This window comes from Humulus lupulus, chromosome 5 (genome assembly GCF_963169125.1).
Source record: "Humulus lupulus chromosome 5, drHumLupu1.1, whole genome shotgun sequence".
NCBI lineage: Eukaryota > Viridiplantae > Streptophyta > Magnoliopsida > Rosales > Cannabaceae > Humulus > Humulus lupulus.
In genome coordinates, this window is record NC_084797.1 from 27,469,418 (window position 1) to 27,494,284 (window position 24,867).

General features: G+C 40.4%; 2 protein-coding genes across 2 annotated transcripts; both read left to right on the plus strand.

Annotated features, from left to right (window-relative positions):
• The first annotated feature begins 6,538 nt into the window (after positions 1-6,538).
• Positions 6,539-10,803, plus strand: LOC133834683 (uncharacterized). Its single transcript, XM_062264361.1, has 2 exons — positions 6,539-9,824; positions 9,901-10,803. The coding sequence occupies exons 1-2, from the start codon at positions 9,759-9,761 to the stop codon at positions 10,315-10,317; spliced, it is 483 nt and encodes a 160-aa protein (XP_062120345.1). The 5' UTR covers positions 6,539-9,758; the 3' UTR covers positions 10,318-10,803.
• A 7,858-nt stretch (positions 10,804-18,661) lies between these two features.
• LOC133834681 (ferric reduction oxidase 4-like) lies at positions 18,662-22,103 on the plus strand. Its single transcript, XM_062264357.1, has 8 exons — positions 18,662-18,984; positions 19,105-19,210; positions 19,350-19,547; positions 19,631-19,865; positions 20,288-20,615; positions 20,713-20,947; positions 21,094-21,812; positions 21,901-22,103. The coding sequence occupies exons 1-8, from the start codon at positions 18,831-18,833 to the stop codon at positions 22,038-22,040; spliced, it is 2,115 nt and encodes a 704-aa protein (XP_062120341.1). The 5' UTR covers positions 18,662-18,830; the 3' UTR covers positions 22,041-22,103.
• Positions 22,104-24,867: the final 2,764 nt, after the last annotated feature.

Here is a 24,867-nt window from a genome sequence, read left to right on the forward strand (position 1 = left end):
AGTGGAGCAAGCAACAAAGTGGCTGACACCCTATCAAAACAGTCCCAAACCCCAACCTTGACCCATATTGTCACAACTAAGTGGAGAATATGGCTAGAATTGGAGCAAGAAATTGCTACTGACCCATTCATTCAGCAACTTAAGAAGAATTTACAAGTAGGACACCAACACCATGGATTTATGCTCCATAAAGATGATCTGTACTATAAACGTCGCTTGGTTCTTCCAAAAAAATCTAAATGGCTACAATAGATTCTCCAAGAATTCCATGGAACACTGGTAGGAGGACATTCAGGCGAACTGAAAACATATAAGAGGGTAGCAGTAGAGTTGTTTTGGGAAGGAATGCGAGTAGATGTACAACAATTTGTGAGAAACTGTACGGTTTGTCAACAAAATAATTGCTCACTTCACCTGCTAGATTGTTGCAACCGATTCCACTACCAGCTCGAGTTTGGGATGAGATTACAATGGATTTCATTGAGGGTCTGCCAAAATCAGAGGGCTGGAATACAATACTAGTAGTTGTAGATCGATTGTCGAAATATACCCATTTTTTGAAGCTGAAACATCCTTCACTGTTGTCACAGTCTGAGGAATTTATGAAGGAGGTAGTTAAACTTCATGGCCTACCTTTGTCTATTATTTCAGACTGGGACAAAATCTTTTTAAGCAACTTTTGGAGGACTTGTTCACACTCCAGGGCACTAAATTAAAGAGGAGCACAACCTACCATGCCCAAACGGATGGCCAATCCGAGGTTCTTAATCGCTGTTTGGAAACCTACCTTTGTTGTTTCACTTATGAATAACCAAAGAAATGGTCGAAATGGTTAGCTTGGGCTAAATTTTGGTATAATACCTCTTATCACACGTCCCTCAAGACCACTCCTTTCAAGCCCTCTATGGCTGAGAACCACCTACAATCCTTCCTTATAAACAAGAAAAAACTGTATTATCTTCCGTCGAAGAGCTGCTGGAAGCGCGAGATGCCATGCTAGATGACCTCAGGATGCACCTTCTTCGGGCCCAACAACGTATGAAACTACAAGCTGATTCCAAACGACGACAGGAGGAGATTTCAGTGGGGGGTCGTGTGTTCCTAAAGCTCAGACCATATAGGTAGCGCTCCCTGGCTAAGAGACTGAATGAGAAGCTTTCTGCCAGATATTATGGGCCTTACTCCATCATCCAAAAAATCGGTCAGGTCGCTTACAAGCTCCAGCGCCCTGCACAAGCTACCACCCATCTATTATTCCATGTTTCACAGCTTCGTCGTGCTCTTGTTGAGGTCCGAGCATCATCCACAATTCCACCACAACTGACAGCAAATTTGGAGTTACATGTGGAACCGAGGTGTTAATTAAGTGGAAATCATTACCAAACTTTGAAGCTACTTGGGAAGACTATTCCACTATCCTCCAACAATTTGAAGGTTTTAGGGGGAGAGGGGGGTAATGATAAACTCTCCCCCCACCCCCCCAAAACACACACACACACACACACACTTAAATACACTTATTACAGAAAAATGCTTCATTAAGCATTACTTAGGAAGGGCTTTTTAAATGAGGGGTACTATTGTAATTCTAGGGTAGTTGGGCAGAATTAACTTGTACCAAAGACTATATATATAATCTGTCTAGCTTTTATTGGGGATCTATCTGGAGATATAGAGGAAGCAGTCTTACTTTGGAGAGCCCCAATTCTCTCGAACAGTTGGGAATCGGAGAGTACAGGCCTCTCGAAAGCTTGAAACTGTGTAACCTCTTATGTTCATCAATAAAGATTTCCTAAGGATAATTCCAGTTCAGTTTGTGTTCTTTAAATATACAAATTATACCTAGGGGAGTCTATCAAGAAATTAGCAGCTTCTTTTAACCAGTAGTTACTTCAATTATATGCGTCCTAACTCTTAATTAGTATATGTTAGCTATATATATTAGTTGTTCATATTAACTGTAAATTAGCTATAATTTAGGACTAATTAGTTTCTTATTCTCTCATAGTTTCCTAGAATAGCTTCCCTAGTTTGTATATAAATATATGTTTATTTCTCATTGAAATACAAGTGAATACAATTCTCTTCACCTCTTATTACATGGTATCAGAGCATTAGTCTATAAAATTCGAATTTTGCTACAAAATTCGGGTTTTTTATTTTGGGGTTTTCCATAAACACAAATTAGGGTTTAGTCTATCTTTGTTGTGATTCTACATTGGTTTTTCGTGTTTTCTGTTGTGTTTCTTTAAAGAGTTATGGCTGAGAATAAATCAGAGACGAAATTCGTGGTTTCATCTGATGTGGTTCCTGTGATGTCTAAAATCACGGACCATAAATTGATTGGTTCGAATTATTTGGAGTGGTGTAAGACTGTTCAACTTTATCTACGAAGTATTGACAAAGATGACCACTTGACTGATGATCCTCCTAAAGAAAAAGATGATTCAAGACAGACGTGGCTCAGGGAGGATGCTCGCTTATTCCTTCAAATCTGAAATTCTATTGACAGTGAGGTAATTGGTTTGATCAATCATTGTGAGTTTGTCAAAGAACTAATGGATTATTTGGAATTTTTGTATTTTGGAAAAGGCAATTTCTGTCGTATGTACGAGGTGTGCAAAGCATTCTACCGTGTGGAGAAACAAGATCAATCCCTTATGAACTACTTTATGTCCTTTAAGAAGACGTATGAGGAGCTTAATATGTTGCTTCCATTTAGCACTGATGTGAAGATTCAACAACGCCAGCGAGAGCAGATGGCTATTATGAGCTTTCTAGCAGGGCTCTCACCTGAATTTGATTCTGCGAAAGCACAAGTTCTTTCTGGTTCTGATGTTTCCTCTTTACAAGATGTCTTTAGTCGTATTCTTCGCACGAAAATTACTCCTTCTGTTCCTCTTAATAGTGCTTTGGTAAGTCATAATAATTATGCGCCTAGGAAATCTTCTATTCCAACTGGGCATAAAGGAGGTCATTCACAAGGAGTTGAAACTCGAACACCAGATTCTGGATGCATTATTTGCAACTACTGTAAAAAAGCCAGGTCACACCAAGTTTGAGTGTAGAAAGCTGCAGTTTAAAAATCAGCAACAACACTCTATTAATGTTGCAAATACTATTGATGTCACTGATAAATCCATCCTTATTTCTGCTGATGAATTTGCCAAGTTCTCACGATATCAGGAATCACTCAAATCGTCATGTCCTTCTGTCACTGCTATTGCCGATTCAGGTAATCTAATACGTGTCTTCTCTCTTCGTCCTCCAAATGGGTCATTGATTCTGGTGCCACAGATCACATGACAGGTAATTCCCATCTATTTTCCACTTTTCATTCTGACACTTCAACTTCTACTGTTACCTTAACTGATGGGTCACCATCTTGTGTTCATGGGTCTGGCACTATTACTCCTACATCCTTGCTTACTTTTTCATCTGTCTTACATTTACCTATTTTATCCTTCAATTTGCTCTCTGTTAGTCAACTCACTCGTAATATTATTTGTTGCATCTCATTCTTTCCCGATCATTGTTTATTTTAGGATCTTATGACGAAGAAGATTATTGGTAAATGACATAAATTTGGAGGCCTCTATGTTCTTGACATATTGCCACCAACTTCTTTTGCTTGTTCAAGTGTCACTTATGCTTTTGAGGCTCATTGTCGATTGGGTCATCCGTCTCTTCCTTTGCTCAAGAAACTTTGTCCGCAATATAGTAAGGTGTCTTCATTAGATTGTGAGTCGTGTCAATTTTCCAAACTACATCGTCTTAGTTCGAGTCCACGAATCAATAAACGTGCTAGTGTTCCTTTTGAATTAGTTCATTATGATGTTTGGGGTCCTTCTCCTATTTTGTTTAAACCTGGATTCAAGTATTTTATTACTTTTGTTGATGATTATTCTTGTGTAACTTGGTTATATTTAATGAAAAATCGTTCTGAGTTGTTTTCTATATTTTGTGCTGAGATTAAGAATCAATTTAATGTTTCTATTCGTACTTTGCGAAGTGATAATGCCAAAGAATAATATACATCTGCTTTATTTCATTCTTATATGGTCTCTAATGGCATGCTTCATGAAACCTCTTGCGTTGATACTGCATCCCAAAATAGTGTAGCAGAACGTAAAAATAGACATCTTCTTGAAACTGCACGAGCCCTCTTATTTCAAATACATGTTCCTAAATATTTTTGGGCCAATGCCATTTCTATAGCATATTTTCTTATCAATTGCATGCCATCTTCTGTTCTTAATGGTGAGATCCTGTATAAAATTCTTTTTCCCAGCAAGTCATTATTTCCTGTTAATCCTAGGATATTTGGTAGTACTTGTTTTGCTCGAGATATTCGTCCAAATGTCACCAAATTCGATCCTAAGTCATTGAAGTGTGTATTCCTTGGCTATTCTCGTCTTCAGAAAGGGTATAGGTGTTCTTGTCGAAATCTCAACAAGTATCTTGTCTCCATTGATGTTACCTTCATGGAAACCACACCCTATTTTTCATCTTCCTCTATTCCTACTCGTCAGGGGGAGGATGATGATGATTTGTTGGTATATTCTATCACTTCTTCTACCCCTGACCCACTTCCTGAGGAATCTCCTATTTCTGAACCTATCTCAGACACTACTCACGGTGAGTCTCCTATTACTCACCCTATCTCAGCCACAGCTCCAGGCATGCCTCCGCCTCCTATTAAAGTGTACACCAAGAGTCTGCCTCCTATTTCATGTCCTGCACTTGCTTCTTCGTTATCAGATCCGGTGTCAAACGATGATCTTCCCATTGCGCTACGCAAAGGTAAACGTCAGTGCACTTATCATATTTCTTCTTTTGTTTCTTATAATCACTTGTCATCTTCTTCTTGTTCTTTTATTGCTTCCCTTGGTTCTATTTCGATTCCTAATACTGTTCATGAAGCCATATCGCATCCTGGTTGTCATGATGCAATGATAGAAGAGATGAATGCTTTAGATGACAATGGTACTTGGAACTTGGTCGATTTACCTTCAGGAAAACGGGCCATAGGGTGCAAATGGATATTCACTATTAAGGTCAATCCAGATGGATCAATTGCTCGATTAAAGGCCCGTCTTGTTGCTAAGGGTTATGCTCAAACCTATGGCGTGGACTATTGTGGTACTTTTTATCCTGTTGCTAAGTTGACATCTATTCGATTGTTTATTTCAATGGCAGCTACTCATCATTGGCCTCTACATCAGCTAGATATCAAGAATGCTTTTCTTCATGGAGATCTTCAAGAGGAGGTGTATATGGAGCAACCTCCTGGTTTTGTTGCTTAAGGGGAGTTAGGGCGAGTCTGCCGTCTTCAAGAATCTTTATATGGTTTGAAGCAAAGTCCTTGTGCTTGGTTTGGTAAATTTAGTCAGGCTGTTGAGAAATTCGGTATGTTGAAAAGTAAGTCCGATCATTCTGTGTTTTATAAACGATCAACTGCAGGTAACATTTTATTGGTTGTGTATGTGGATGATATTGTTATTACTAGAAATGATACTAGAGGAATCTCATCTCTTAAGTCCTTCATTCATACTCAGTTTCACACCAAGGATTTGGGGGTGCTCAAGTATTTCTTGGGAGTTGAGGTAACTCGGAGTAAACAAGGTATTTTCTATCTCAAAGAAAGTATGTCGTTTATTTGTTGACTGAGACAGGAAAATTGGGAGCAAAGCCTTGTAGTACTCCAATGAGTCCTAATGTGCACCTTACAAAAGATGGGGAACCATTTGAAGATCCTGAAAGATATCGCAAGTTAGTTGGAAAGTTGAATTATCTTACCGTGACTCGTCCATACATTGCATTCTCAGTTAGTGTTGTCAGTCAGTTCATGTCATCTCCAACAATTCATTATTGGAAGAGTAAGAAGCAAATTGTTGTGTCACGATCAAGTGCAGAATCAGAATATAGGGCTATGGCACAGTCTGTGTGTGAGGTAATGTGAATCTATCAGCTATTGACTGAAGTAGGACTTAAGACTTCGGTACCAGCAAAATTATGGTGTGATAACCAAGCTGCTCTTCATATTGCATCTAATCCTATGTTCCATGAGCGGACTAAGCACATCCAAATTGACTGTCATTTTGTTCGTGAGAAAATTCAGCAAGACTTGATCTCCACAGGATATGTGAAGACCGGCGAACAACTAGGGGATATCTTTACAAAAGCATTAAATGGGTGCGGGTTGATTATTTTTGTAACAAGCTGGGCATGATTAATTTATATGCTCCAGCTTGAGGGGGAGTGCTAGCTATATATATTAGTTGTTCATATTAACTGTAAATTAGCTATAAATTAGGACTAATTAGTTTCCTATTCTCTCATAGTTTCCTAGAATAGCTTCCCTAGTTTGAATATAAATATATGTTTATTTCTCATTGAAATACAAGTGAATACAATTCTCTTCACCTCTTATTACAGTATATATATCATTGTTGACCCGGAATTTGGTCAACTGACACGGAGTCAGAATATGCTTGATATGAATGAATGTGTAGAGAAGAACGTAATGACAAAAAGTAATAACAACACGATGTTTTTATAGTGGTTCGGCCCCAGGATCTGGTAATAACCTACGTCCACTTAGACTGTTATTGATATAAGAATCAAATGAGTGATCAAAGAACAAGGGTTCAATGAGTTTTACTAACCTCTGAAGAACAATACAATATCACTAGGAGAATTACTCTAGTCTCAAATGATTCCAAAGCCAAAAGTCCATTCCTTGAGCTATCTTTTTCTATTTATAGGCTTAAGGGGGATTACAAAAGATTGTTACAGATATTCTCTCCTGAATAATCGGATACTTAGGAGATTGCGTGAGTTAAATTCGGGATCTACAAAGATCTTTACAGTAATGTTACTTTGTATGCAGAACCATCGACCAGACTGGTCGCAGGTAAGACTGGGCCGCTTACTGCTTTTAGCGTCCTCTGGTCGATACCCTAGCAGAACTCTTCCAGGTGTCAGCCACGTGTCCAGGGATCACTTGCCACGTCATCAATGCTAATTTTTTGGATAACATTTGCCCCCCAAGTTTATTTATCACGAGCAATAAATAAACTTTTGAGCGAACGACTCTTCGGTAACCCCGCCTTACGTGTCAGAACCCTTCGTGTGTTCTTGGAGAAAGTAACCTACTTCTGTCTAATCATGACTTTTCGGTTCCCCAGTAATAATTAGACGACCATTCCGCTTCCCCATACTTCGAAAAAGGGAAACTGATGATTACACATTTTTTAATGCCACAGACAAACTTATATAATACCTCCGAAATCTTCTTTTTCTTTTTACGCACGCCATTGCCTTCTCAAGAAACCCTAAAAACCAGAGCTTTAATCGTCCCCGGAGACCGTTTCTTCTGTATTTTCAAGACTCAGACCGAGAGTTCCTTGATCTCCGAAGGCCCTTTTTCCATCTCCACGATCATTTTCTTGGTAAGTTTTCGAATTCTTATGCTTCAAATTTTCGTGGTGCATGCTTTTGTATGTTGACTGTTTGAGTTCATCTGTTTCTGGTTTGAGACGCTTGTGAGTAGAATATTTTGTAGGCCAAAAAAAGGGTTACGAGTTAGTTTAATAGTCAGGATCATACTTTTAGGACGTAAAATCGAAGTAAAAATTCGATCTTTAGGCTAGTTGGAAAATAGGTTTTTCCCGCCCTAAGGGGAGTTGAAAAAGCTTTTTTGAAAAACTTTTTACTTTCACCCTTTTATCCATTTTTCAAACTGTTCGTGCGGAAAATTTAGCTTTTTGTTAGAATGCTGTTGTATAAAAACTTGGCTTTTATACACGACCAGCGTTATTCTAAAAAGCCTTTAGAAATTCTTTATCCTCACCTCCCCATTCTATTGTTTGCAGACATTGATGCCAGATTTGTGGGGAGGTGAACGACCCATCGACGACGATCTTCTCGCCCAGCTGCTCGAGGGCGAAGAACAACCGGCCGATCGAGTTCACGAGATTCCCTTCTCACGATCTTCTACCAGACCTCGTCCTTCCCCTCCTCAAATGGCCCGTTCCAAGTCCGTAGGCAAGAAAAGGCCTGAGTCTGAAAACAGTCCAAACCTTCCTGCCCAACCTGATTCGCAGGCTAGGGCTCCCTCGACCAGTGGTCGAGAAAATCCTGCTCCTGACCCTAATATCCAAACTAGGGCCCGCCCTCACCATCAGAATCTGCCTGATGTCGAGTGGTATACTTCCCCGACCAGCTCAGTGACCCTTCGGATGGTTGCTAACTACTTCAGGAAATACCCTCTTACAGGGGTTTCCATTACAATTCCTGCCGCAGACCAAAGGGCTAACCTCCCCGGAGGTATATATAGCGCCTGGTCTCGGTATCACTTAGAGGCGGGGGCTTACCTCCCTCTACATCCTTTTTATGAGGGGGTGGCCAATTATTTCGGTGTCGCCCCCTTCCAAATCACTCCAAACGGATATAGAATGCTGGCCGCACTCTATATCCTGTACAAACTTAAAAAATGGTCAGAACCTACCCCCCACGAGGTCAATTATCTTTTCGACCTTAAATCTAACCCGCAACAATATGGAACGGGTTTCTTCCATTTCTGTCACCAGGAGACGAACCGGACGTTCCTGAGTGACACTACGCACATATCGAACGTGGGGCAGTACAGTAAGGAGTACTTCCTTACACCGGACATAACCAGCAACAACCTGGCCTTCGCTCGAGGAGGTAAGTGCTGTCTTTGACTAGTCGATACTTTTAATCAAAGAGTATCCTTTCATTTTTCTCAAACTGTAATTTGTCTTTCAGGCCCATGGTTACGTCCGACCCCAACACCAGACATGGTGTTGAGGTCCAATACTTTGGCCAGGATGACAGACGCAGCAAAAAGCGTTAAGTCCCTGGTTGCTGATGAAAACTTGAGGCTGTCTGGCCTCCTGGCTCCTCGCCATGAAACAAGAGGGTCCGTGGTAGACGATGCCGCTGCTGAGGGGGTTCCCGAGCAGCAACCTCCTGCGTCCCCTCCTCGAAGGAGGCCGACGGGGGTTACAATCAGGGAGCCCACAGGCAATCCTTCCGCAGAAAGGCCTTCTGCTCTCCAAGGCAAGGGGAAACAAAAGGCCAAAGAGCCAGTTGTGGACCTGGGGGAATCTTCTGATGAGAACGGTAAAATTATTTTACTTTTAAATAGTTTGCCAATTCCTTGTCATCTGTTTGACGGGGAGGGCAACTATACATATACTCCAAATCTAGGGCCAGACTTCTTCGTGCCAGATAGTGAGTGTATGACTAATAGAGTCAATAGTATAGCGACCAGTAGTTGTAGCTCGGGTATTCACTTTGTGACCTCTTTTCTGTTGTATAAAGAATTTTCATCTGCCTCTTAACTTATCATTTGCTTATGCTTACTTGCATGCAGACATGGCCACTCCCGACGTCTTCGATCCATACAATGCTGAGGAAGAAGAAGAAGTTCCTCAGCTCCGGAGGAAGTCGTCGCGGAGACAGACCGGCCAAGAAGAGTCGAACAGAGGACCCTCCTAGGGACGTGCCAGCTGGGAAAACTTCTATTCATCCTCCGGCCCTTGCCGAGAAAGAGACTCCTCCTGCTCCAAAGATCCCTCCTCCGGCTCCAAAGAACCCTCCTCCAGCTGCGCCCAGCAGGGAACAAGATAGGCGGGAAGAGACCCTTGGGGCCAAACTCTCAAGCCGTGCCGTACGAGCATCAAAAGATCGTATTACACATCGGGAAAAACGATCACGTCAAGGATGCAATGGTTGAGGCAGAGAGTATGACGGTCGACCTGATTCTGAACAGGACCCTGAATGAAATTTCCAGCGTAAGTACTTCTTTGTTTCTCAAGCCTTAGTCCTTTATTCTTCGCGACAGGTTCTAACTTTTTCCTTTATTCACAGGCCTTGCTGTCTGCTACCACTGCTCGTACTCGTGCCCAGGCCTCCATCGAGCAGGCTAGGGCAAAGGCCATTGAGGGGTATCAGGTGAAAGCAGCCGAGAAGCTTTCAGCTGCAGAGGCTAGGCATATAAAGGAGTTGGAGGCGATGGTCCAACAGAGGGATGCTGCGGTGACAAAGTTGTCAGAGGCTGAGGCTGCAAAGGCAGCTGCGGTAAAGTCGAGGCAGGAGTATCAAGATGCCAGCCGAACCCATCTTCGCGAAGTCAAGAGGTTGGAAGAGGTGCTTAAGTCCAAGGACGATGCCATCGCCACTCTTGATGGCAAAGTAAAGCAGCTGGAGCTTGACAACTCCAAAAATCTGGAAAGGTATAAGAAGACCACCCTCCGATGTTTCTACAACTTCTGGAAACACAATTAGGGAGCCGACTTCAGCTATCTTTCAGAGGATGTCAGGGCTGCTGAGCTGGCTCGCTGCATTGCCCAACTGGCCGAAGAGGAGGCAAGAGTGAGGATCCCTGCGTCCCCAAGCATCACTGGCGTAGAGGAAGAAGTGGCTGTTGAGGATGCTATCAACCAGAATGCTGCTAATGACCCTCCGACCCCAAATGCCTCTTGAACTTTTGCATTATTTTTTCTTTCTTTTTGATTACACGACCCACGGGTCGTGATGTAAAGACTATTTTTATTTTAAACTTTGCTCCACGGGCAGTAAATCTTTTCTTTTATTTGAACAGTTACATCCAAGCAGTGATGCTTGTGGTGTAAAAGATTGCATGATGCTATAATATTTTCATTTATTATAACATTTGTCCGTATGACCGAACTTAGCATAGTACTTTGGCATGATTTAACAAAATATAAATTTTGAAAAATACTCTAAGTACCTTAGCATGCTTTCACTCATTTTGTTCATGTGTTTACATACCTCATGGTATGCTTTGCTATCGATGTGCCTTATATGCCCCCCAAGTGATCGAGGAGCTTTAGGTCCTTGTTCACTTGCCTTGACCATGACCTGTTCAAACATTCCTGTTCGTGTGCAAAAATAATACTTGTAATACAACAAAACAACACACGTAATGAACAAATACTTGTAAATATAAATTCACAAAGGTTGGCAAGAATGACTGGTTGCGCACAGTCCCTTATAATCTCGTATTAAAAATGGACTAAACATGTCTTTACGAGTGATTCTGAAATAGAATCTTACATATACGAGCGATTAGCCATATAGCGTGGCTAACCCTCTTTGCTAAACTTGTAAAAAGAAAGAATTAATACAAGACAGTCCTTTAAAAAGGACTGTTCACTGATAATACTTGCGCAGGTGTTCTCCATTCCAATAACGTGGAACGAGATATCCGTTTAAGCGTGCAAGTTTGTAGGTGCCCGGATGAAGGACTTCTTCAATTTGGTAAGGTCCTTCCCAATTAGGTCCGAGCACTCCAGCAGTAGGGTCGCGGGTGTTTAAGAAAACTCGTCGTAGCACCATGTCGCCGACGTTGAATTTTCTTTCTTTAACTTTGGAGTTAAAGTACCGGGCGACTTTTTGTTGGTATGCAGCAACTCGGAGTTGGGCCTTCTCCCGTATCTCGTCAATCGAGTCTAGGGATTCCATCATTAGCTGGCTGTTTCAGTCTTGGTCGTATGTTAAGCGTCGATGTGAGGGGGGATCTAATTCGATAGGCAGCATTGCCTCATATCCATAGGCTAAGGAAAATGGGGTATGTCCTGTCGCTGTTCGGTGAGACGTCCTATACGACTAGAGGACTTCAGGCAGTTGTTCTGGCCACGCTCCCTTAGCTTCTTCAAGCCTCTTCTTTAGGGTGTCTTTAAGAGTTTTATTCACGGCTTCGACCTGCCTATTCGCCTGGGGCTGTGCGACTGAAGAAAAGCTTTTAATGACTCCATGTCTTTCGCAAAAATCGATGAATAAATCGCTGTCAAATTGGGTTCCGTTGTCTGAAACTATCTTTCTAGGCAAACCATATCGACAGACAATGTTCTTGATAACAAAGTCCAGTACTTTCTTGGTCGTGATGGTAGCGAGCGGTTCAGCTTCGGCCCATTTGGTGAAGTAATCGACTGCCACGACTGCGTACTTTACTCCGCCTTTCCCTGTAGGTAGGGATCCAATCAAATCTATCCCCCATACTGCAAAAGGCCACGGACTTTGCATCTGTTTCAATTCGTTTGGAGCTGCTCGTGGAATCTTGGAGAACCTTTGACATTTATCGCATCTTCGTACAAACTCCATCGAATCCTCGTTCATAGTTGGCCAGAAGTAGCCTTGCCTTAGAATCTTCTTTGCCAAACTTTGCCCCCCAGCGTGATCCCCACAGAAGCCTTCATGCACCTCTTTCATGAGTTCCATAGCTTTTTCTGGTGTAACACATCTGAGTAGTGGCAAGGAATATCCTCTTCGGTACATAACACCATCGACCAGTATGTACCTAGCAGCTCGCCTTTGTAGAGTTCTGGCTTTGTTTCTATTTGTTGGTAGCGTACCATTTGTCAAATATTTCAAATAAGGTGCCATCCATGTATCTTCCATCCGAATTTCCATACTGGATTCGACTGCTTGTATGCTCGGCTTACTCAGTCTTTCTACTAGCATAATGTTCAAAGTGTCAGCATCCTTCCCACTCGCGAGTTTGGCTAAGGCATCTGCGTTTGAATTCTGATCTCGCGGGATTTGCTGGAGGGTGTACTTCGTGAACTGGGCCAGCAGGTCTTTTGTTTTATTCAAGTAGGCCACCATTTTTAAGCCTCGCGCTTGATATTCTCCTAGAACTTGATTTACCACCAGCTGTGAATCACTGTAGATATCAAGCGTTTTTATGCTCATATCCTTCGCCAGTCTCAACCCAGCGAGGAGTGCTTCGTATTCCGCTTCATTGTTTGATGCGGTGAAGTCGAATCTGATGGCGCAGTGAAATCGATGCCCTTCCGGCGTTATCAATATCACTCCCGCTCCAGCGTGGGCTTCATTGGAGGACCCATCCGTGAATAACTTCCACGAAGGAGCTTTGTCTTGAGGCTCAGGCGCTTTAGGCTGTTCGCACTGTTCGCTGTCTGAGAGTTCGGTGAACTCTGCAATAAGGTCGGCCAAGACTTGTCCCTTGACTGCTGCTCGCGGTGAATAAGTTATATCGAACTGCCCCAGTTCGACTGCCCATTTTAATAATCGTCCAGCCGCTTCTGGTTTTTGGAGGACTTGCCGAAGGGGCTGGTCAGTTAGAACTGTAATAGGATGGGCTTGAAAGTAGGGGCGTAGCTTCCTAGAGGCCAGGATTAAGCAATATGCTAACCTCTCGATTGGTGGATATCTCAATTCTGCCCCGACCAGCCTCTTGCTGACATAGTAGACTGCTTTTTGTACGCCCTCCTCCTCTCGCACTAGTACCGCGCTAGCAGCAACTTCAGTAATCGCCAGGTAAATAAACAAAGTTTCTCCTTCAATTGGCTTTGATAAGATGGGAGGCTGTGCCATATGGGCTTTCAAGGCCTGGAATGCTTGCTCGCAGTCTCCTGTCCATTCAAACTTCTTATTTCCTCTAAGTAGATTGAAAAAAGGGACACACTTGTCTGTTGATTTCGAAATGAATCTACTTAGGGCTGCGATTCTTCCGGTTAAACTTTGTACATCTTTGATCCTTTCTAGAGACTTCATGTCGATCAGGGCTTTTATCTTGTCGGGGTTGGCCTCGATTCCTCTTGAATTTACAATAAACCCCAAAAATTTCCCTAATCCTACTCCGAAGGAACATTTGAGGGGATTTAACTTCATCTGGTATTTGTTCAATACACTAAAGCACTCTTGTAAATCCCTCACATGTCCTTCTGCCTTCTTAGACTTTACCAGCATGTCGTCCACGTATACCTCCATGTTTACTCCGATTAGCTCCTTAAACATGTGGTTGACTAGCCGTTGGTAAGTCACACTTGCGTTTTTCAGTCCGAAGGGCATTACTTTGCAACAGTATAGGCCCGTATCGGTCCGAAAGCTGGTGTGATCCTCGTCAGGGGGTGCATGCTAATCTAGTTGTAGCCTGAATATGCATCCATGAACGAGAGGATCTCGTGCCCAGCAGTTGCATCGACCAGCTGGTCGATTCTTAGGAGTGGGAAGCAGTCTTTTGGGCAGGCTTTATTGAGGTCTGTAAAATCCACGCAGGTCCGCCATTTGCCGTTAGGCTTGGGAACCAGCACTGGATTTGAGACCCACGATGGATAAAATGCCACCCTCATGAACCCATTCCCTTTAGTCTTTCGACTTCTTCTTTTAAGGCTCTTGATCTATCTTTATCGAGCAGCCTTCTCTTTTGTTGCACGGGTGGAAAGGTCTTGTCTATATTCAGGACATGGCTGATAACTGCGGGATCTATCCCAGCCATGTCTTTATGCGACCAAGCGAAAACCTCCTGGTTCTTTCGCAAAAATTCCACCAGTGCGTTCTGGCGCTTGCTCGTTGCCACCCGGAGCTTCTCGTTGGGAATTTCCCGAGGCCCGTACGTATCTTCTCAAGTGTCCTTGTCTAATAAGGAACTCGATTTCGTCTTTCAACTGGTTGCATTCATTGGTGTCATGTCCGTAGTCGTTATGATAACGACAGAACTTGGTAGTGTCTCTCTTCGAAATATCCTTCCGAATGGGGCCAGGTTTTTTGTAAGGCACACTAGAACTTGTGGCCTGATAAACCTCTCCCCGAGACTCAACGAGGGCAGTGTAGTTAGTGAACCGAGGTTCATAACGATTACCCTTGGCTCGTTTGTTGTCGGAGGTGGAAGGCTCGTTATACGGCCGTTTTCCACCATTCTTTCCATTGCCGTTGCCATTAGGTTTGGACCCATTGGCAGCTTTGGCGGGTTCGGAAGCCTTCTTATCCTTGCCTGAGGGCTTTCCATCGTCGGCAATGGCTTCTTCGAGCTTGATGTAGCGATCAGCCCGGTCCAAAAATTCTTAGGTAGTTCTCACCCCTTCCTTTCGGAGACTTTTCCAGAGGGGAGAACGATGTTTAACCCCTGCAGTTATGGCCATCATTTTGCCTTCATCTCCCACCGTTTTCGCTCCAGCTGCCGCTCGCATAAAGCGCTGGATGTAGTCCTTCACTGATTCTCCATCCTGCTGGCGAATTTCAACCAACTGGTTCGCTTCAGTCGGATGCACACGACCTGCATAGAACTGTCCGTAAAACTCCCTTACGAACATTTCCCAGGAAACTATGCTTGCAGGAGGGAACTTAAAAAACCATTCCTGCGCGGCTTCAGAAAGTGTTGCAGGGAAGATCCTGCACCGAGCGTCTTCGGACACTTTCTGAATGTCCATTTGAATTTCAAACTTGTTGACATGAGACACTAGGTCTCCATACCCGTCAAAGTTTGGGAGTGTAGGCATTTTGAACTTGCTTGGAGTTTCGGCATTAGCTATCCTCTGTACGAAAGGAGTGCCTTTCCTCCTATCGTGGTCGATGTAAGATGTCCTTCCCCCGACCAGCTGTTGCACTGCTTGGTTGAGGGCGTCTATCTGGGCCTGTACAGCGGCAGGAATCGCTGTGGCCTCTGTTGCTGGGGGGACGTTCTCGCCATGCCGCTCGCGGCGATCGTTGAGTACATCACGCAAATCTTCGTCCCTTCTCCGCTGCTCGCTACCCCCGAGCCGGTTGAAGACATTATTTTGTTTGGGCTGCCCCCCAGCATCCCATCTATTGGGCTGATCATCTTGAGGTGCCTGGCTCCTGCCTTTACCTCTTTCTTCATTCCTCCAGCCAGCGTTTCCCTTGCCTAAATCGGCTTCATTATACCCATGGCCATCTCTGAACTTTGATTGGCTATGGTGGGATTGACTGTTTCCTCGATTTCCGTCCCTGGCTGAAACGTTCTGAACGTTAGAGGGTGGCCTGCGTTGGTCGTGGTGTCCCCGTGCATTATCATGCCGTGGGGGACCTCGGACCGCAGAGCCTAACTCTGAGTCCCTCCTGTTACCAGGGGGATACTGACCTCTGCTCGGTAGGTTTGGCTCATCGCCCCTACGGCGTCTAGGACTACGAGGCTGATGCTCGACCCTATTCTGCCTCTGTTGCGGGGGATTGCCGCGACCAGCTTGGGATGGTGGCTGCGCTTCAGGGTCCAGCGGGACATCGTCATGGGGTGCTTGCGGCTGCTCGGGCCTTTGTGGACTCGAAGGCTGGATTGGTGGGCTTGGATTAAGACCCCTCTGGGGTGGCCCATTGACAGGTTGATCAGGCTGCGAAACAGGTGCAGCCTGATTCCTTGCCAGCTGCAAGGCCGCCTCGAGGGCTGCCATGGCTTCGCTCTGGCGGCGGTCCATCTCCGCCTGCCTTTCGCTCAATTCCGCGCGTTGCCGTTCAATCTCCTGCTGCTGCCGCGCCACAACTCCGGCAGCAGTCTCTTGACTGGCTTTCAGATTAGCCAGCTCTTCCTGCAACGCCCCCAGGGTACTCTTCAGCGTTGCATCATCCATTTCTTCCTCCTCAAAGTCCAGATGTGGCTCATCCTCCGCCACGCTTGCAGGGGGAGGAGGAGGTGGATTTGATGGCGCAGCAGCGGCCGCCTGTCCAGCTTTCCTTCCAGTTTTCGCCATTAGTTTTCTCAGCAATGATAAATCAAGCTCTCAATGAAAGCACCAGAATGTTGACCCGGAATTTGGTCAACTGACACGGAGTCAGAATATTCTTGATATGAATGAATGTGTAGAGAAGAACGTAATGACAAAAAGTAATAACAACACGATGTTTTTATAGTGGTTCGGCCCCAGGATCTGGTAATAACCTACGTCCACTTAGACTGTTATTGATATAAGAATCAAATGAGTGATCAAATAACAATGGTTCAATGAGTTTCACTAACCTCTGAAGAACAATACAATATCACTAGGAGAATTACTCTAGTCTCAAATGATTCCAAAGCCAAAAGTCCCTTCCTTGAGCTATCTTTTTCTATTTATAGGCTCAAGGGGGATTACAAAAGATTGTTACAGATATTCTCTCCTGAATAATCGGATACTCAGGAGATTGCGTGAGTTAAATTCGGGATCTACAAAGATCTTTACAGTAATGTTACTTTGTATGCGGAACCATCGACCAGACTGGTCGCAGGTAAGACTGGGCTGCTTACTGCTTTTAGCGTCCTCTGGTCGATACGCTAGCAGAACTCTTCCAGGTGTCAGCCACGTGTCCAGGGATCACTTGCCACGTCATCAATGCTAATTTTTTGGATAACAATCATGTTGAAGCATAAAATAATAGACAGGGTTGAAAAGGGAATTGTGCAACAATGAGAATACCCATGATACATTGTCTTTATTACAAGAATGTCATGAAGGAAACTTACTGAAACGAACTAATTCTGGCTAATAACACGTATGTGACATTTTAACCTTGAAGGGAGATAAGATCTACACGTGTTTCTCCATAATCTAGCTCCTCTCAACCTAAGCCAACTTTTCTCAAACAAACTATAGGTTGATCATCATAACTTACACCACACTTTTTCACTCTAATATATTTATATATATATATATATTTCCAACTTTGCATAATCTAACTTGCTATAAAATTACTATAAACTAGCTATATTAAGCAATAATAAACATCTAAGATACAAAATGCAATTTATACCACAAATCTCTCTAGTCTCTTTACACGATAAAGATGATTGGCTATGCTTCATTTGTTGTAATTTATTAATAATAAGAAGATAGTTTTTGCTACTGTATATGTAGATAATAATGGTACATATATTGCTGAAACACTTAAATTTGTGTGTGGTTTTTTTTTATTTCTTTGTTCTAAGCATATGATAATCAATAATTCATTATATTGTTTATATTATCATTAAATGTTGAGCTAGAATCCCTGAACATATTGTATATCAATTTTATTCTTTGTAATAGGTTGTAAACATTAATTTGCTAGTAGAAGAATATGTCGATTAGAAAATGTTTCAGTTATGTTCCTCATGATATATTGTTGTACTGCTATCCATAAGGTCAGAAGTTTTATGTACTGTATGTACTACACATAAACGACTTAATTAAGCATATATAGTCAAATGCACTTGCTTTATATACCCAAAAAGTCAAATCATTTATATATATATGTGTATTTATATACATGTAACTTTACAGTTACTTTGTGTGAACATCAATTATATGTTTAGTGCAATCCTGCTGGCTATATTGGCTAAATAATTGGAGGTGGACAAAAAAAATAATGAATGGCGGGCCACTAGCCAAATGCTGTGTTGCATTCTACAACTCTATTTGCAAGAAAAAGAAAAAAGAAAAATACTACGTTGAGAAAGTGTCAGACAAATCTTGATTGTTCGTTTGTGACAGATCCAGATTGATGGATGGCTAAGATTAGTCTGCTGTGTCACGCTAGCAAAGCTCATGTTGCAAATCTTAATTTTCAACTCGTGTACAGGCCTTAAAATTACATATATTTATATATATATATATAGCATTGTGATATTATTATCAGATCATGTGTTTTAATAAAGCTTGCTTAATATTATTTAACTCTTACTATCAGAAATCAGAATAATGTCATTTTCGTGAGTGTCGCTATTGTCATCAACCAGGGAAAAATTGACAATATTACAAAAATCAATGGATAATAAACCAACTTAAGAGGCAAAGCAATAATAGAATTTTTTTATTTTGACTTTTCTTTATAACTGTTTAAGTGTTTAAAATCCACTTGAATATAAAAGCATGAATCATGCTCTCTTTTTCTTCATACATGCATTTTATGAGATATCAAATAGTATGTCATGCAATAGTCTTGTATATATACAAGTTGGCCTCCAAGAACATTTCAGTGGTACTATAATACATATCTCTTCCCCCATTTAGCAAAAGGGGTTCTCCCTTTTATTTTTTCAAAGATTTCTGAGCCAAGAAAAGAAGATGATGAGGAACACAGTCCTAAAGACGATCTTCCTTGTGGTGTTTATTGGGTCGCTATTGGTTTGGGTTTTGCTCCCTACAAAATCTTACAATAAGAAGTGGACTCCCAAGCTAACCACCAAACTCAGCCAAACTACATACTTACGAGAGCAAGGTTATTGAGATATATTATTCTATATATATCCTTATTATGTTGTAACGATTTACATATATTTTCTTCTCTATTATTGGAATTATTCAAACTAATTAATTAACATTATGAACTAATTTGTAGGGACAAATCTTCTGCTTTTCTCATTCCCTATGATGTTTATAGGAGCTTTGAGCTGTGTTTATCTCCATTTCCAAAAGAAATCCAATAATAAGTCATCCTCCAACAGGTTGTTAATAACTGTTATTATTATATTTTATATACCCAATACAACTACATATTTCTCGTTTTTCATCTGATTTTATTATACATCGATCTAAGATAAAATTCTAAAACTAGTGTGTAATATAAATATATATTATTTACAGTGCTGTAAGAAGTAGCCAATTTCGTCGTCGTTTGGCGTCATGGAGAAATCCAGTGAGTGTAAAAGCACCTCTGGGGATAGTTAGCTCAGTGGAGATCTGTTTTGTGCTCATGTTTGTTGCTCTCCTCACATGGTCTCTAGCTAATTACTTATATGTCAGTTTTGGCAGCCTTCACATGCATAAAGTGGGAGAGAAAGTGTAAGATTATTATACATAAATCTGTAAATGTTTTGTTCCTTTTCTTCTAGCCAATATGTATAAATTTGTGTATATTATTGTAGATGGCAAGCTAAATTTAGGAGTGTGTCACTAAGACTGGGTTACATTGGAAACACTTGCTGGGCATTTCTCTTCTTTCCAGTGACTAGAGGCTCTTCAATTCTTCCACTGGTTGGCCTTACATCAGAGTCTAGCATTAAGTATCACATCTGGCTTGGTCACCTCTCCATGGTTCTTTTCACTGCTCACACCGTCGGATTCTTCATTTATTGGGCCATGACCGATCAAATGGTCGATGTACGTAATTATTATACTAATTTTTAATTACAATATTCACACAACTGATATTTTTTCATCTTGGTAAGCTCTCAAACCTTGAATTTATACTTTACAAAAGTGGAGTGACTGCCTTGGAAAGCATATCATGACTAATTTGTTTTAAGCTTTAATTTTATATAACTGTGGCCATGCTTGTTTGGTGTAAAGTTGGTAAAGTAGTATTGACCACATAATTGGAATCTCTTTTACGAGATTCATTTGACGTTATCTTTTTCTTTTGGCTGTATCCAATAGGGAATATATACCATCAAGCGTAGCGATAAGAAAACAAAATTCTATTAAAGTTGAGAGAGATAATGATTGGTACAAACATATTGATATTAATCAAACTATAATATGAATTTTAATATGGTTAATGGGTACTTAATTGTTATTTGCAGGCACTAGAATGGAGCAAAACTTATGTATCAAATGTAGCAGGAGAGATCGCAATGGTATTGGCATTTGTCATTTGGGCAACGAGTCTAAATCGAGTAAGGAGAAAAATGTTTGAGCTGTTTTTCTATACTCACCACCTCTACACAGTCTATATCATCTTCTACGTACTCCACGTTGGCTCTGCCTACCTCTGCATGATTCTTCCGGGGATCTTCCTCTTTCTCATCGATCGATACTTGAGATTTTTACAGTCTCGGGACCGAATCAGATTACTCTCCTCTCGCCTTTTGCCTTGTGGAGCTTTCGAACTCAATTTTGCCAAGACTCAAGGTTCGTATTACATAGTTATTATATATGACGAGTCTTAATATATTTGAATATGTGATCTCACTAATATATATATATATATCTATATTGTATGTTACAGAATTGAAGTATAATCCGACGAGTATTTTGTTTATAAACGTGCCAACAATTTCCAAGTTGCAATGGCACCCTTTTACAGTAACTTCCAACTGTAATATGGAGCCTGATAAGCTAAGTATTGTCATCAAAAGCGGAGGAAGTTGGTCGCAAAAATTGTACAAACAGCTTTCTTCTGTGGAACACTTGGGAGTTTCCGTTGAAGGACCATATGGGCCATCTTCATTTTCATTTCTAAGGTTATTATTTTCACACACAAATTATTATGACACTAATAATATATATATATATATATATATAGTTGTTGACTAGAGATTTGGACAGACCTATATGCATCCATGCATGCTAACTTGATTCGGATATGCACACACATGTGTGCGCGCAGGCATGAGGCTCTGATTATGGTGTGCGGTGGAAGTGGGATAACTCCTTTCATCTCTATAATCCGAGAGATTATGTTCCAAAATGCAAAGCCCAATTCTCATGTTCCCCGAGTTGTTCTGGTTTGTGCCTTCAAGACCTCAGCTGATCTGGCCATGTTAGACCTCTTGCTTCCCATCTCAGGCTCACATGCAGATCAGATCTCCCAAATTCAGCTCCAAATAGATGCCTACGTGACCCAAGAGAGCGAGCAGCCAACCATCGAAGCCCAAAGCCCCATACAGACCATATTGTTTAAGCCCAATCCACTAGACATGCCCATCTCTGAAACTTTAGGTCCAGACAGCTGGCTGTGGCTGGGTGCAATAATCTCCTCCTCTTTTGTCTTGTTCCTCCTCGTCTTGGGTCTCGTGACTCGTTACTATATTTACCCAGTGGATAACTCAGGAGGGTTTTACCACTACTCGTACAGATGTCTTTGGGACATGTTTTTGGTGTGTGCCTGCATTTGCTTGGTCTCCAGTGTGGCTTTTGTTTGGTCTAAGAGTCGTAACACTAAGAAGGATGATAATCAAATTCAGCACTTGGAAATGGAGACGCCACCGACGTCGTCTCCGGCTGCATGGTCTTACGTAGTGGGGAATAGAGAGGTGGAAAGCCTTCCTAATCAGTCACTAGCCCAAGCTATGAAGGTCCATTTTGGTGCCAGGCCTGATCTCAAGAGTAAGTTAATTATATATATATATAGCTCATTATTAAATATATTGTATAAATGTAAATGGCCTGATTTTTTAGTTTTTTGTGCATGCAGAAATCTTGTTCGAGTCGAAAGCATCTGATGTTGGAGTTCTTGTTTGTGGGCCAAGGAAGATGAGACATGAGGTTGCCAAAATTTGTGCCTCTGGTTTGGCTGATAATCTACACTTTGAGTCCATTAGTTTCAATTGGTGAAGTTGTAAATATGAATATGACGATCATACAATTTGCTGCTATATATATATATATATATACTTATGTTGTGGGTTTTTCTATATCACATCTGCAAAAGTAGTCTAGTACAAAGGGAATAGTTGCGCCGTGTGATATATTGTACTTATCGTATAAATGTAAATTCCATTTTTTGTTTATAAAAAATGAAAATTCCGTTTTTTTAAAGTTTACGAAGTGAATAATTATATACTTGTTTAAAATGTGGAATGTCGTATAAGTTATTAAGTCAAACGTACAATTTTTTATGACAACTTTATTTCTGTTGCGTCAAATTTACCCAATTATTATAACAGGATGTATTGCATAGAGATAAAAAAAAAAAAACAAGAAGTAAATTTTTACATGGTTACTAAAATCTAACTTATAGGGCCACACCCACCCGGTGATGAACTAATAAAGTAAAATATCACAAAATACAAAAATACGCTGACTTATGCAAATACGAGCTCCTTATGCAAATACGAGCTCATGGAAATCTTATAATCGGTATTTTTATAAAATTATATTTTTCTTAGAAGATAAATGAGTTGTTTTCCTTTATTGTTATTTTCAGAAATTCACTTTTTCTTTTTGTGAATTTCGGATAATAATTAGCTTTTTTATTTAGCTTTATATTGTTCCAATTTGTTTATAAAGAGAAGTTTTATATTGCAAATATTCAGTACTTATCCAAAGTTATTTCTGGATTATTTGTTTATATATTCATGCAGCTCAAGAATTGAAAAACAGGAAACTGAATCCTTAATGACATTAATTGTTGTTTCCTTTTTGAGCTTGTTTTGGATCCGACACAGGTCTGAGCTGTCCCCACCAAAATCGTAGCTGTCGGATCAGCATCTTCTAAAAAAGACAACTCTTCATCAATCAAGAATATCTTCAATTATTCTTGCCGTTATTAGAAGAATTCTTTCTCAGCCTTTATGAGCACGAAAAAAGACTATAAATAGGGCTCTAAAGGCAGTGAGAAAAGTGAACTCTTAGATGCATAATTTGTGAGCATAATTGTAATATTTGTGAGAGTTCCTCTTTGTATTCAAGATTATAAGTATTCACGTGATCTTGTAGAAATATGTGTGTTTAGTTTTTAGTGGTGAGTTTATACCATGTTCATGAGTGAATACACATTGTAATTTGAACACAACGTTTATAGTCTTCGGGAGAAGATTTTTACAAGCCTTGCGTCGGGAGGATGCAAGCACTCACTGGCCATTGAAGGGAGTTCAAGTGGTTGAACGTTTCAATCAAGATCAGATTAGTAAAGAGAAATACAACAAAGTTGCGGCAAATCTCAAGAGGGAGTCTTGTTTTGTTTAAGTAAATATTTTGTACTTGTGATTCTTTATTAATTGGTTTTATTCACTGGGCGTGGCCCCAAGGAGTAGGTTATCTGAAAGGGTTTCTGAACCTTGTAAAAATTCGTTGTGTTCTTTATTGTTTTGCACTGTCTTTTTATTGTGTTCAGTTTCTGTCGTGACAAGTTCGGATTCTGTCCTGACAGAACTGAAATCTGTGTAAACAATGAATTACCATTCCGCACTTTAATAATTCACATGGTTTAATTAATTTGGTAATTACTAAAAACGGAATTTCAGCTCCCTTTTTATATTTCCCGCAACACAACCTTCACAAATTAGTTTCTTTGTTGATTCACTAACGCTCTTGAACTCCCTTTAAAGATGGTTGAATCGATTTTCTCCCAAAGACGTGTGCCTTCTACACAAAGATACCTTAATCTCACAAAAAGAACTATCTCAAAATACAATGAAGTACAAAAATACAATGATTAAAGAGCTAAAGATTTCTGAGAGCTTGGACTGATATTTGTAGCTGGATGGTCTTCCAAAAAGAGCTCCACAAAAATCTATAGTAATTATACAAAGATTTGCAAAATTCTTTAATTAGAAAAATCTATTAGTACCTTTTAGGATCCAAATCATTTCCCAATATATCCTATGATCTTGCAATGAACATTCAGGGATATACATAACAAAATATATATAGGAAGTTTCATATAATCTTTATATCCAAAACGTCTTATTTTCCAACAACAAAAAAGATATTTTATTTAAAGAAAATCTTTCTATAAATAATTTCTTTAAATAAAATAAAATTTTCTTCTACATATTAACGAAAGTAGCATAAAAAGAAATTCTATAATTAATTATGATGATTTTTAAGTTTCAAGACTTAAGAATACGAATACTGAAAATACAGCTCGTCAAGATAGGTGATCAAGTTATTCATTTGGAATGAAAATTTTGATCAATTATTAGGATTGAATCCTTTGCCAATTGATGACACAATCCACACTAAATGATTAAAAAATCACATAATATTTATTAAATAAAGAAAGATTGGAAAAACATTTCTTTATTGCACAAAGTTTTCTTTCTTTTCAAAGCATGCAATGCATTTAACACGAATTGGTTAAAAAAAAAATATTGCAATATATTTCTCTAATCAATGTGCAAAAAGTCTTCTACGTCCATAAAATGAAACAAACATTTTATTAAAGAGAAAATACTTTCTTTTAAATAAAATATTCATTTATATAAGAATAATTAATAATTAATATTTAAGGTCTCACAATCTCTCTATTGGATATTGTTGACTGCCTTTTTCGCTATCAACCTTAAAACTAGAGATTAAAGAAATAAACAATCAAGAACACAAAATTTTTTATGTGGTTCGGATTATAAAAGAACCAAAATCTACAAGTCTCTGGTATTAAGATGATTGGAAGCTTGTTGAGGCAAGTTCTAATGGTGTATTCTTAGACAACGTTTAG

Coding starts and splice junctions, on each gene's coding strand:
- LOC133834683 (XM_062264361.1), top strand. CDS start 9,759: ATGGTTGAGGCAGAGAGTATGACGGTCGACCTGATTCTGAACAGGACC. Junction 9,825..9,900: donor CCCTGAATGAAATTTCCAGC/GTAAGTACTTCT, acceptor CTTTATTCACAG/GCCTTGCTGTCTGCTACCAC.
- LOC133834681 (XM_062264357.1), top strand. CDS start 18,831: ATGATGAGGAACACAGTCCTAAAGACGATCTTCCTTGTGGTGTTTATT. Junction 20,616..20,712: donor CAATTTTGCCAAGACTCAAG/GTTCGTATTACA, acceptor TGTATGTTACAG/AATTGAAGTATAATCCGACG. Junction 20,948..21,093: donor TCTTCATTTTCATTTCTAAG/GTTATTATTTTC, acceptor GTGTGCGCGCAG/GCATGAGGCTCTGATTATGG.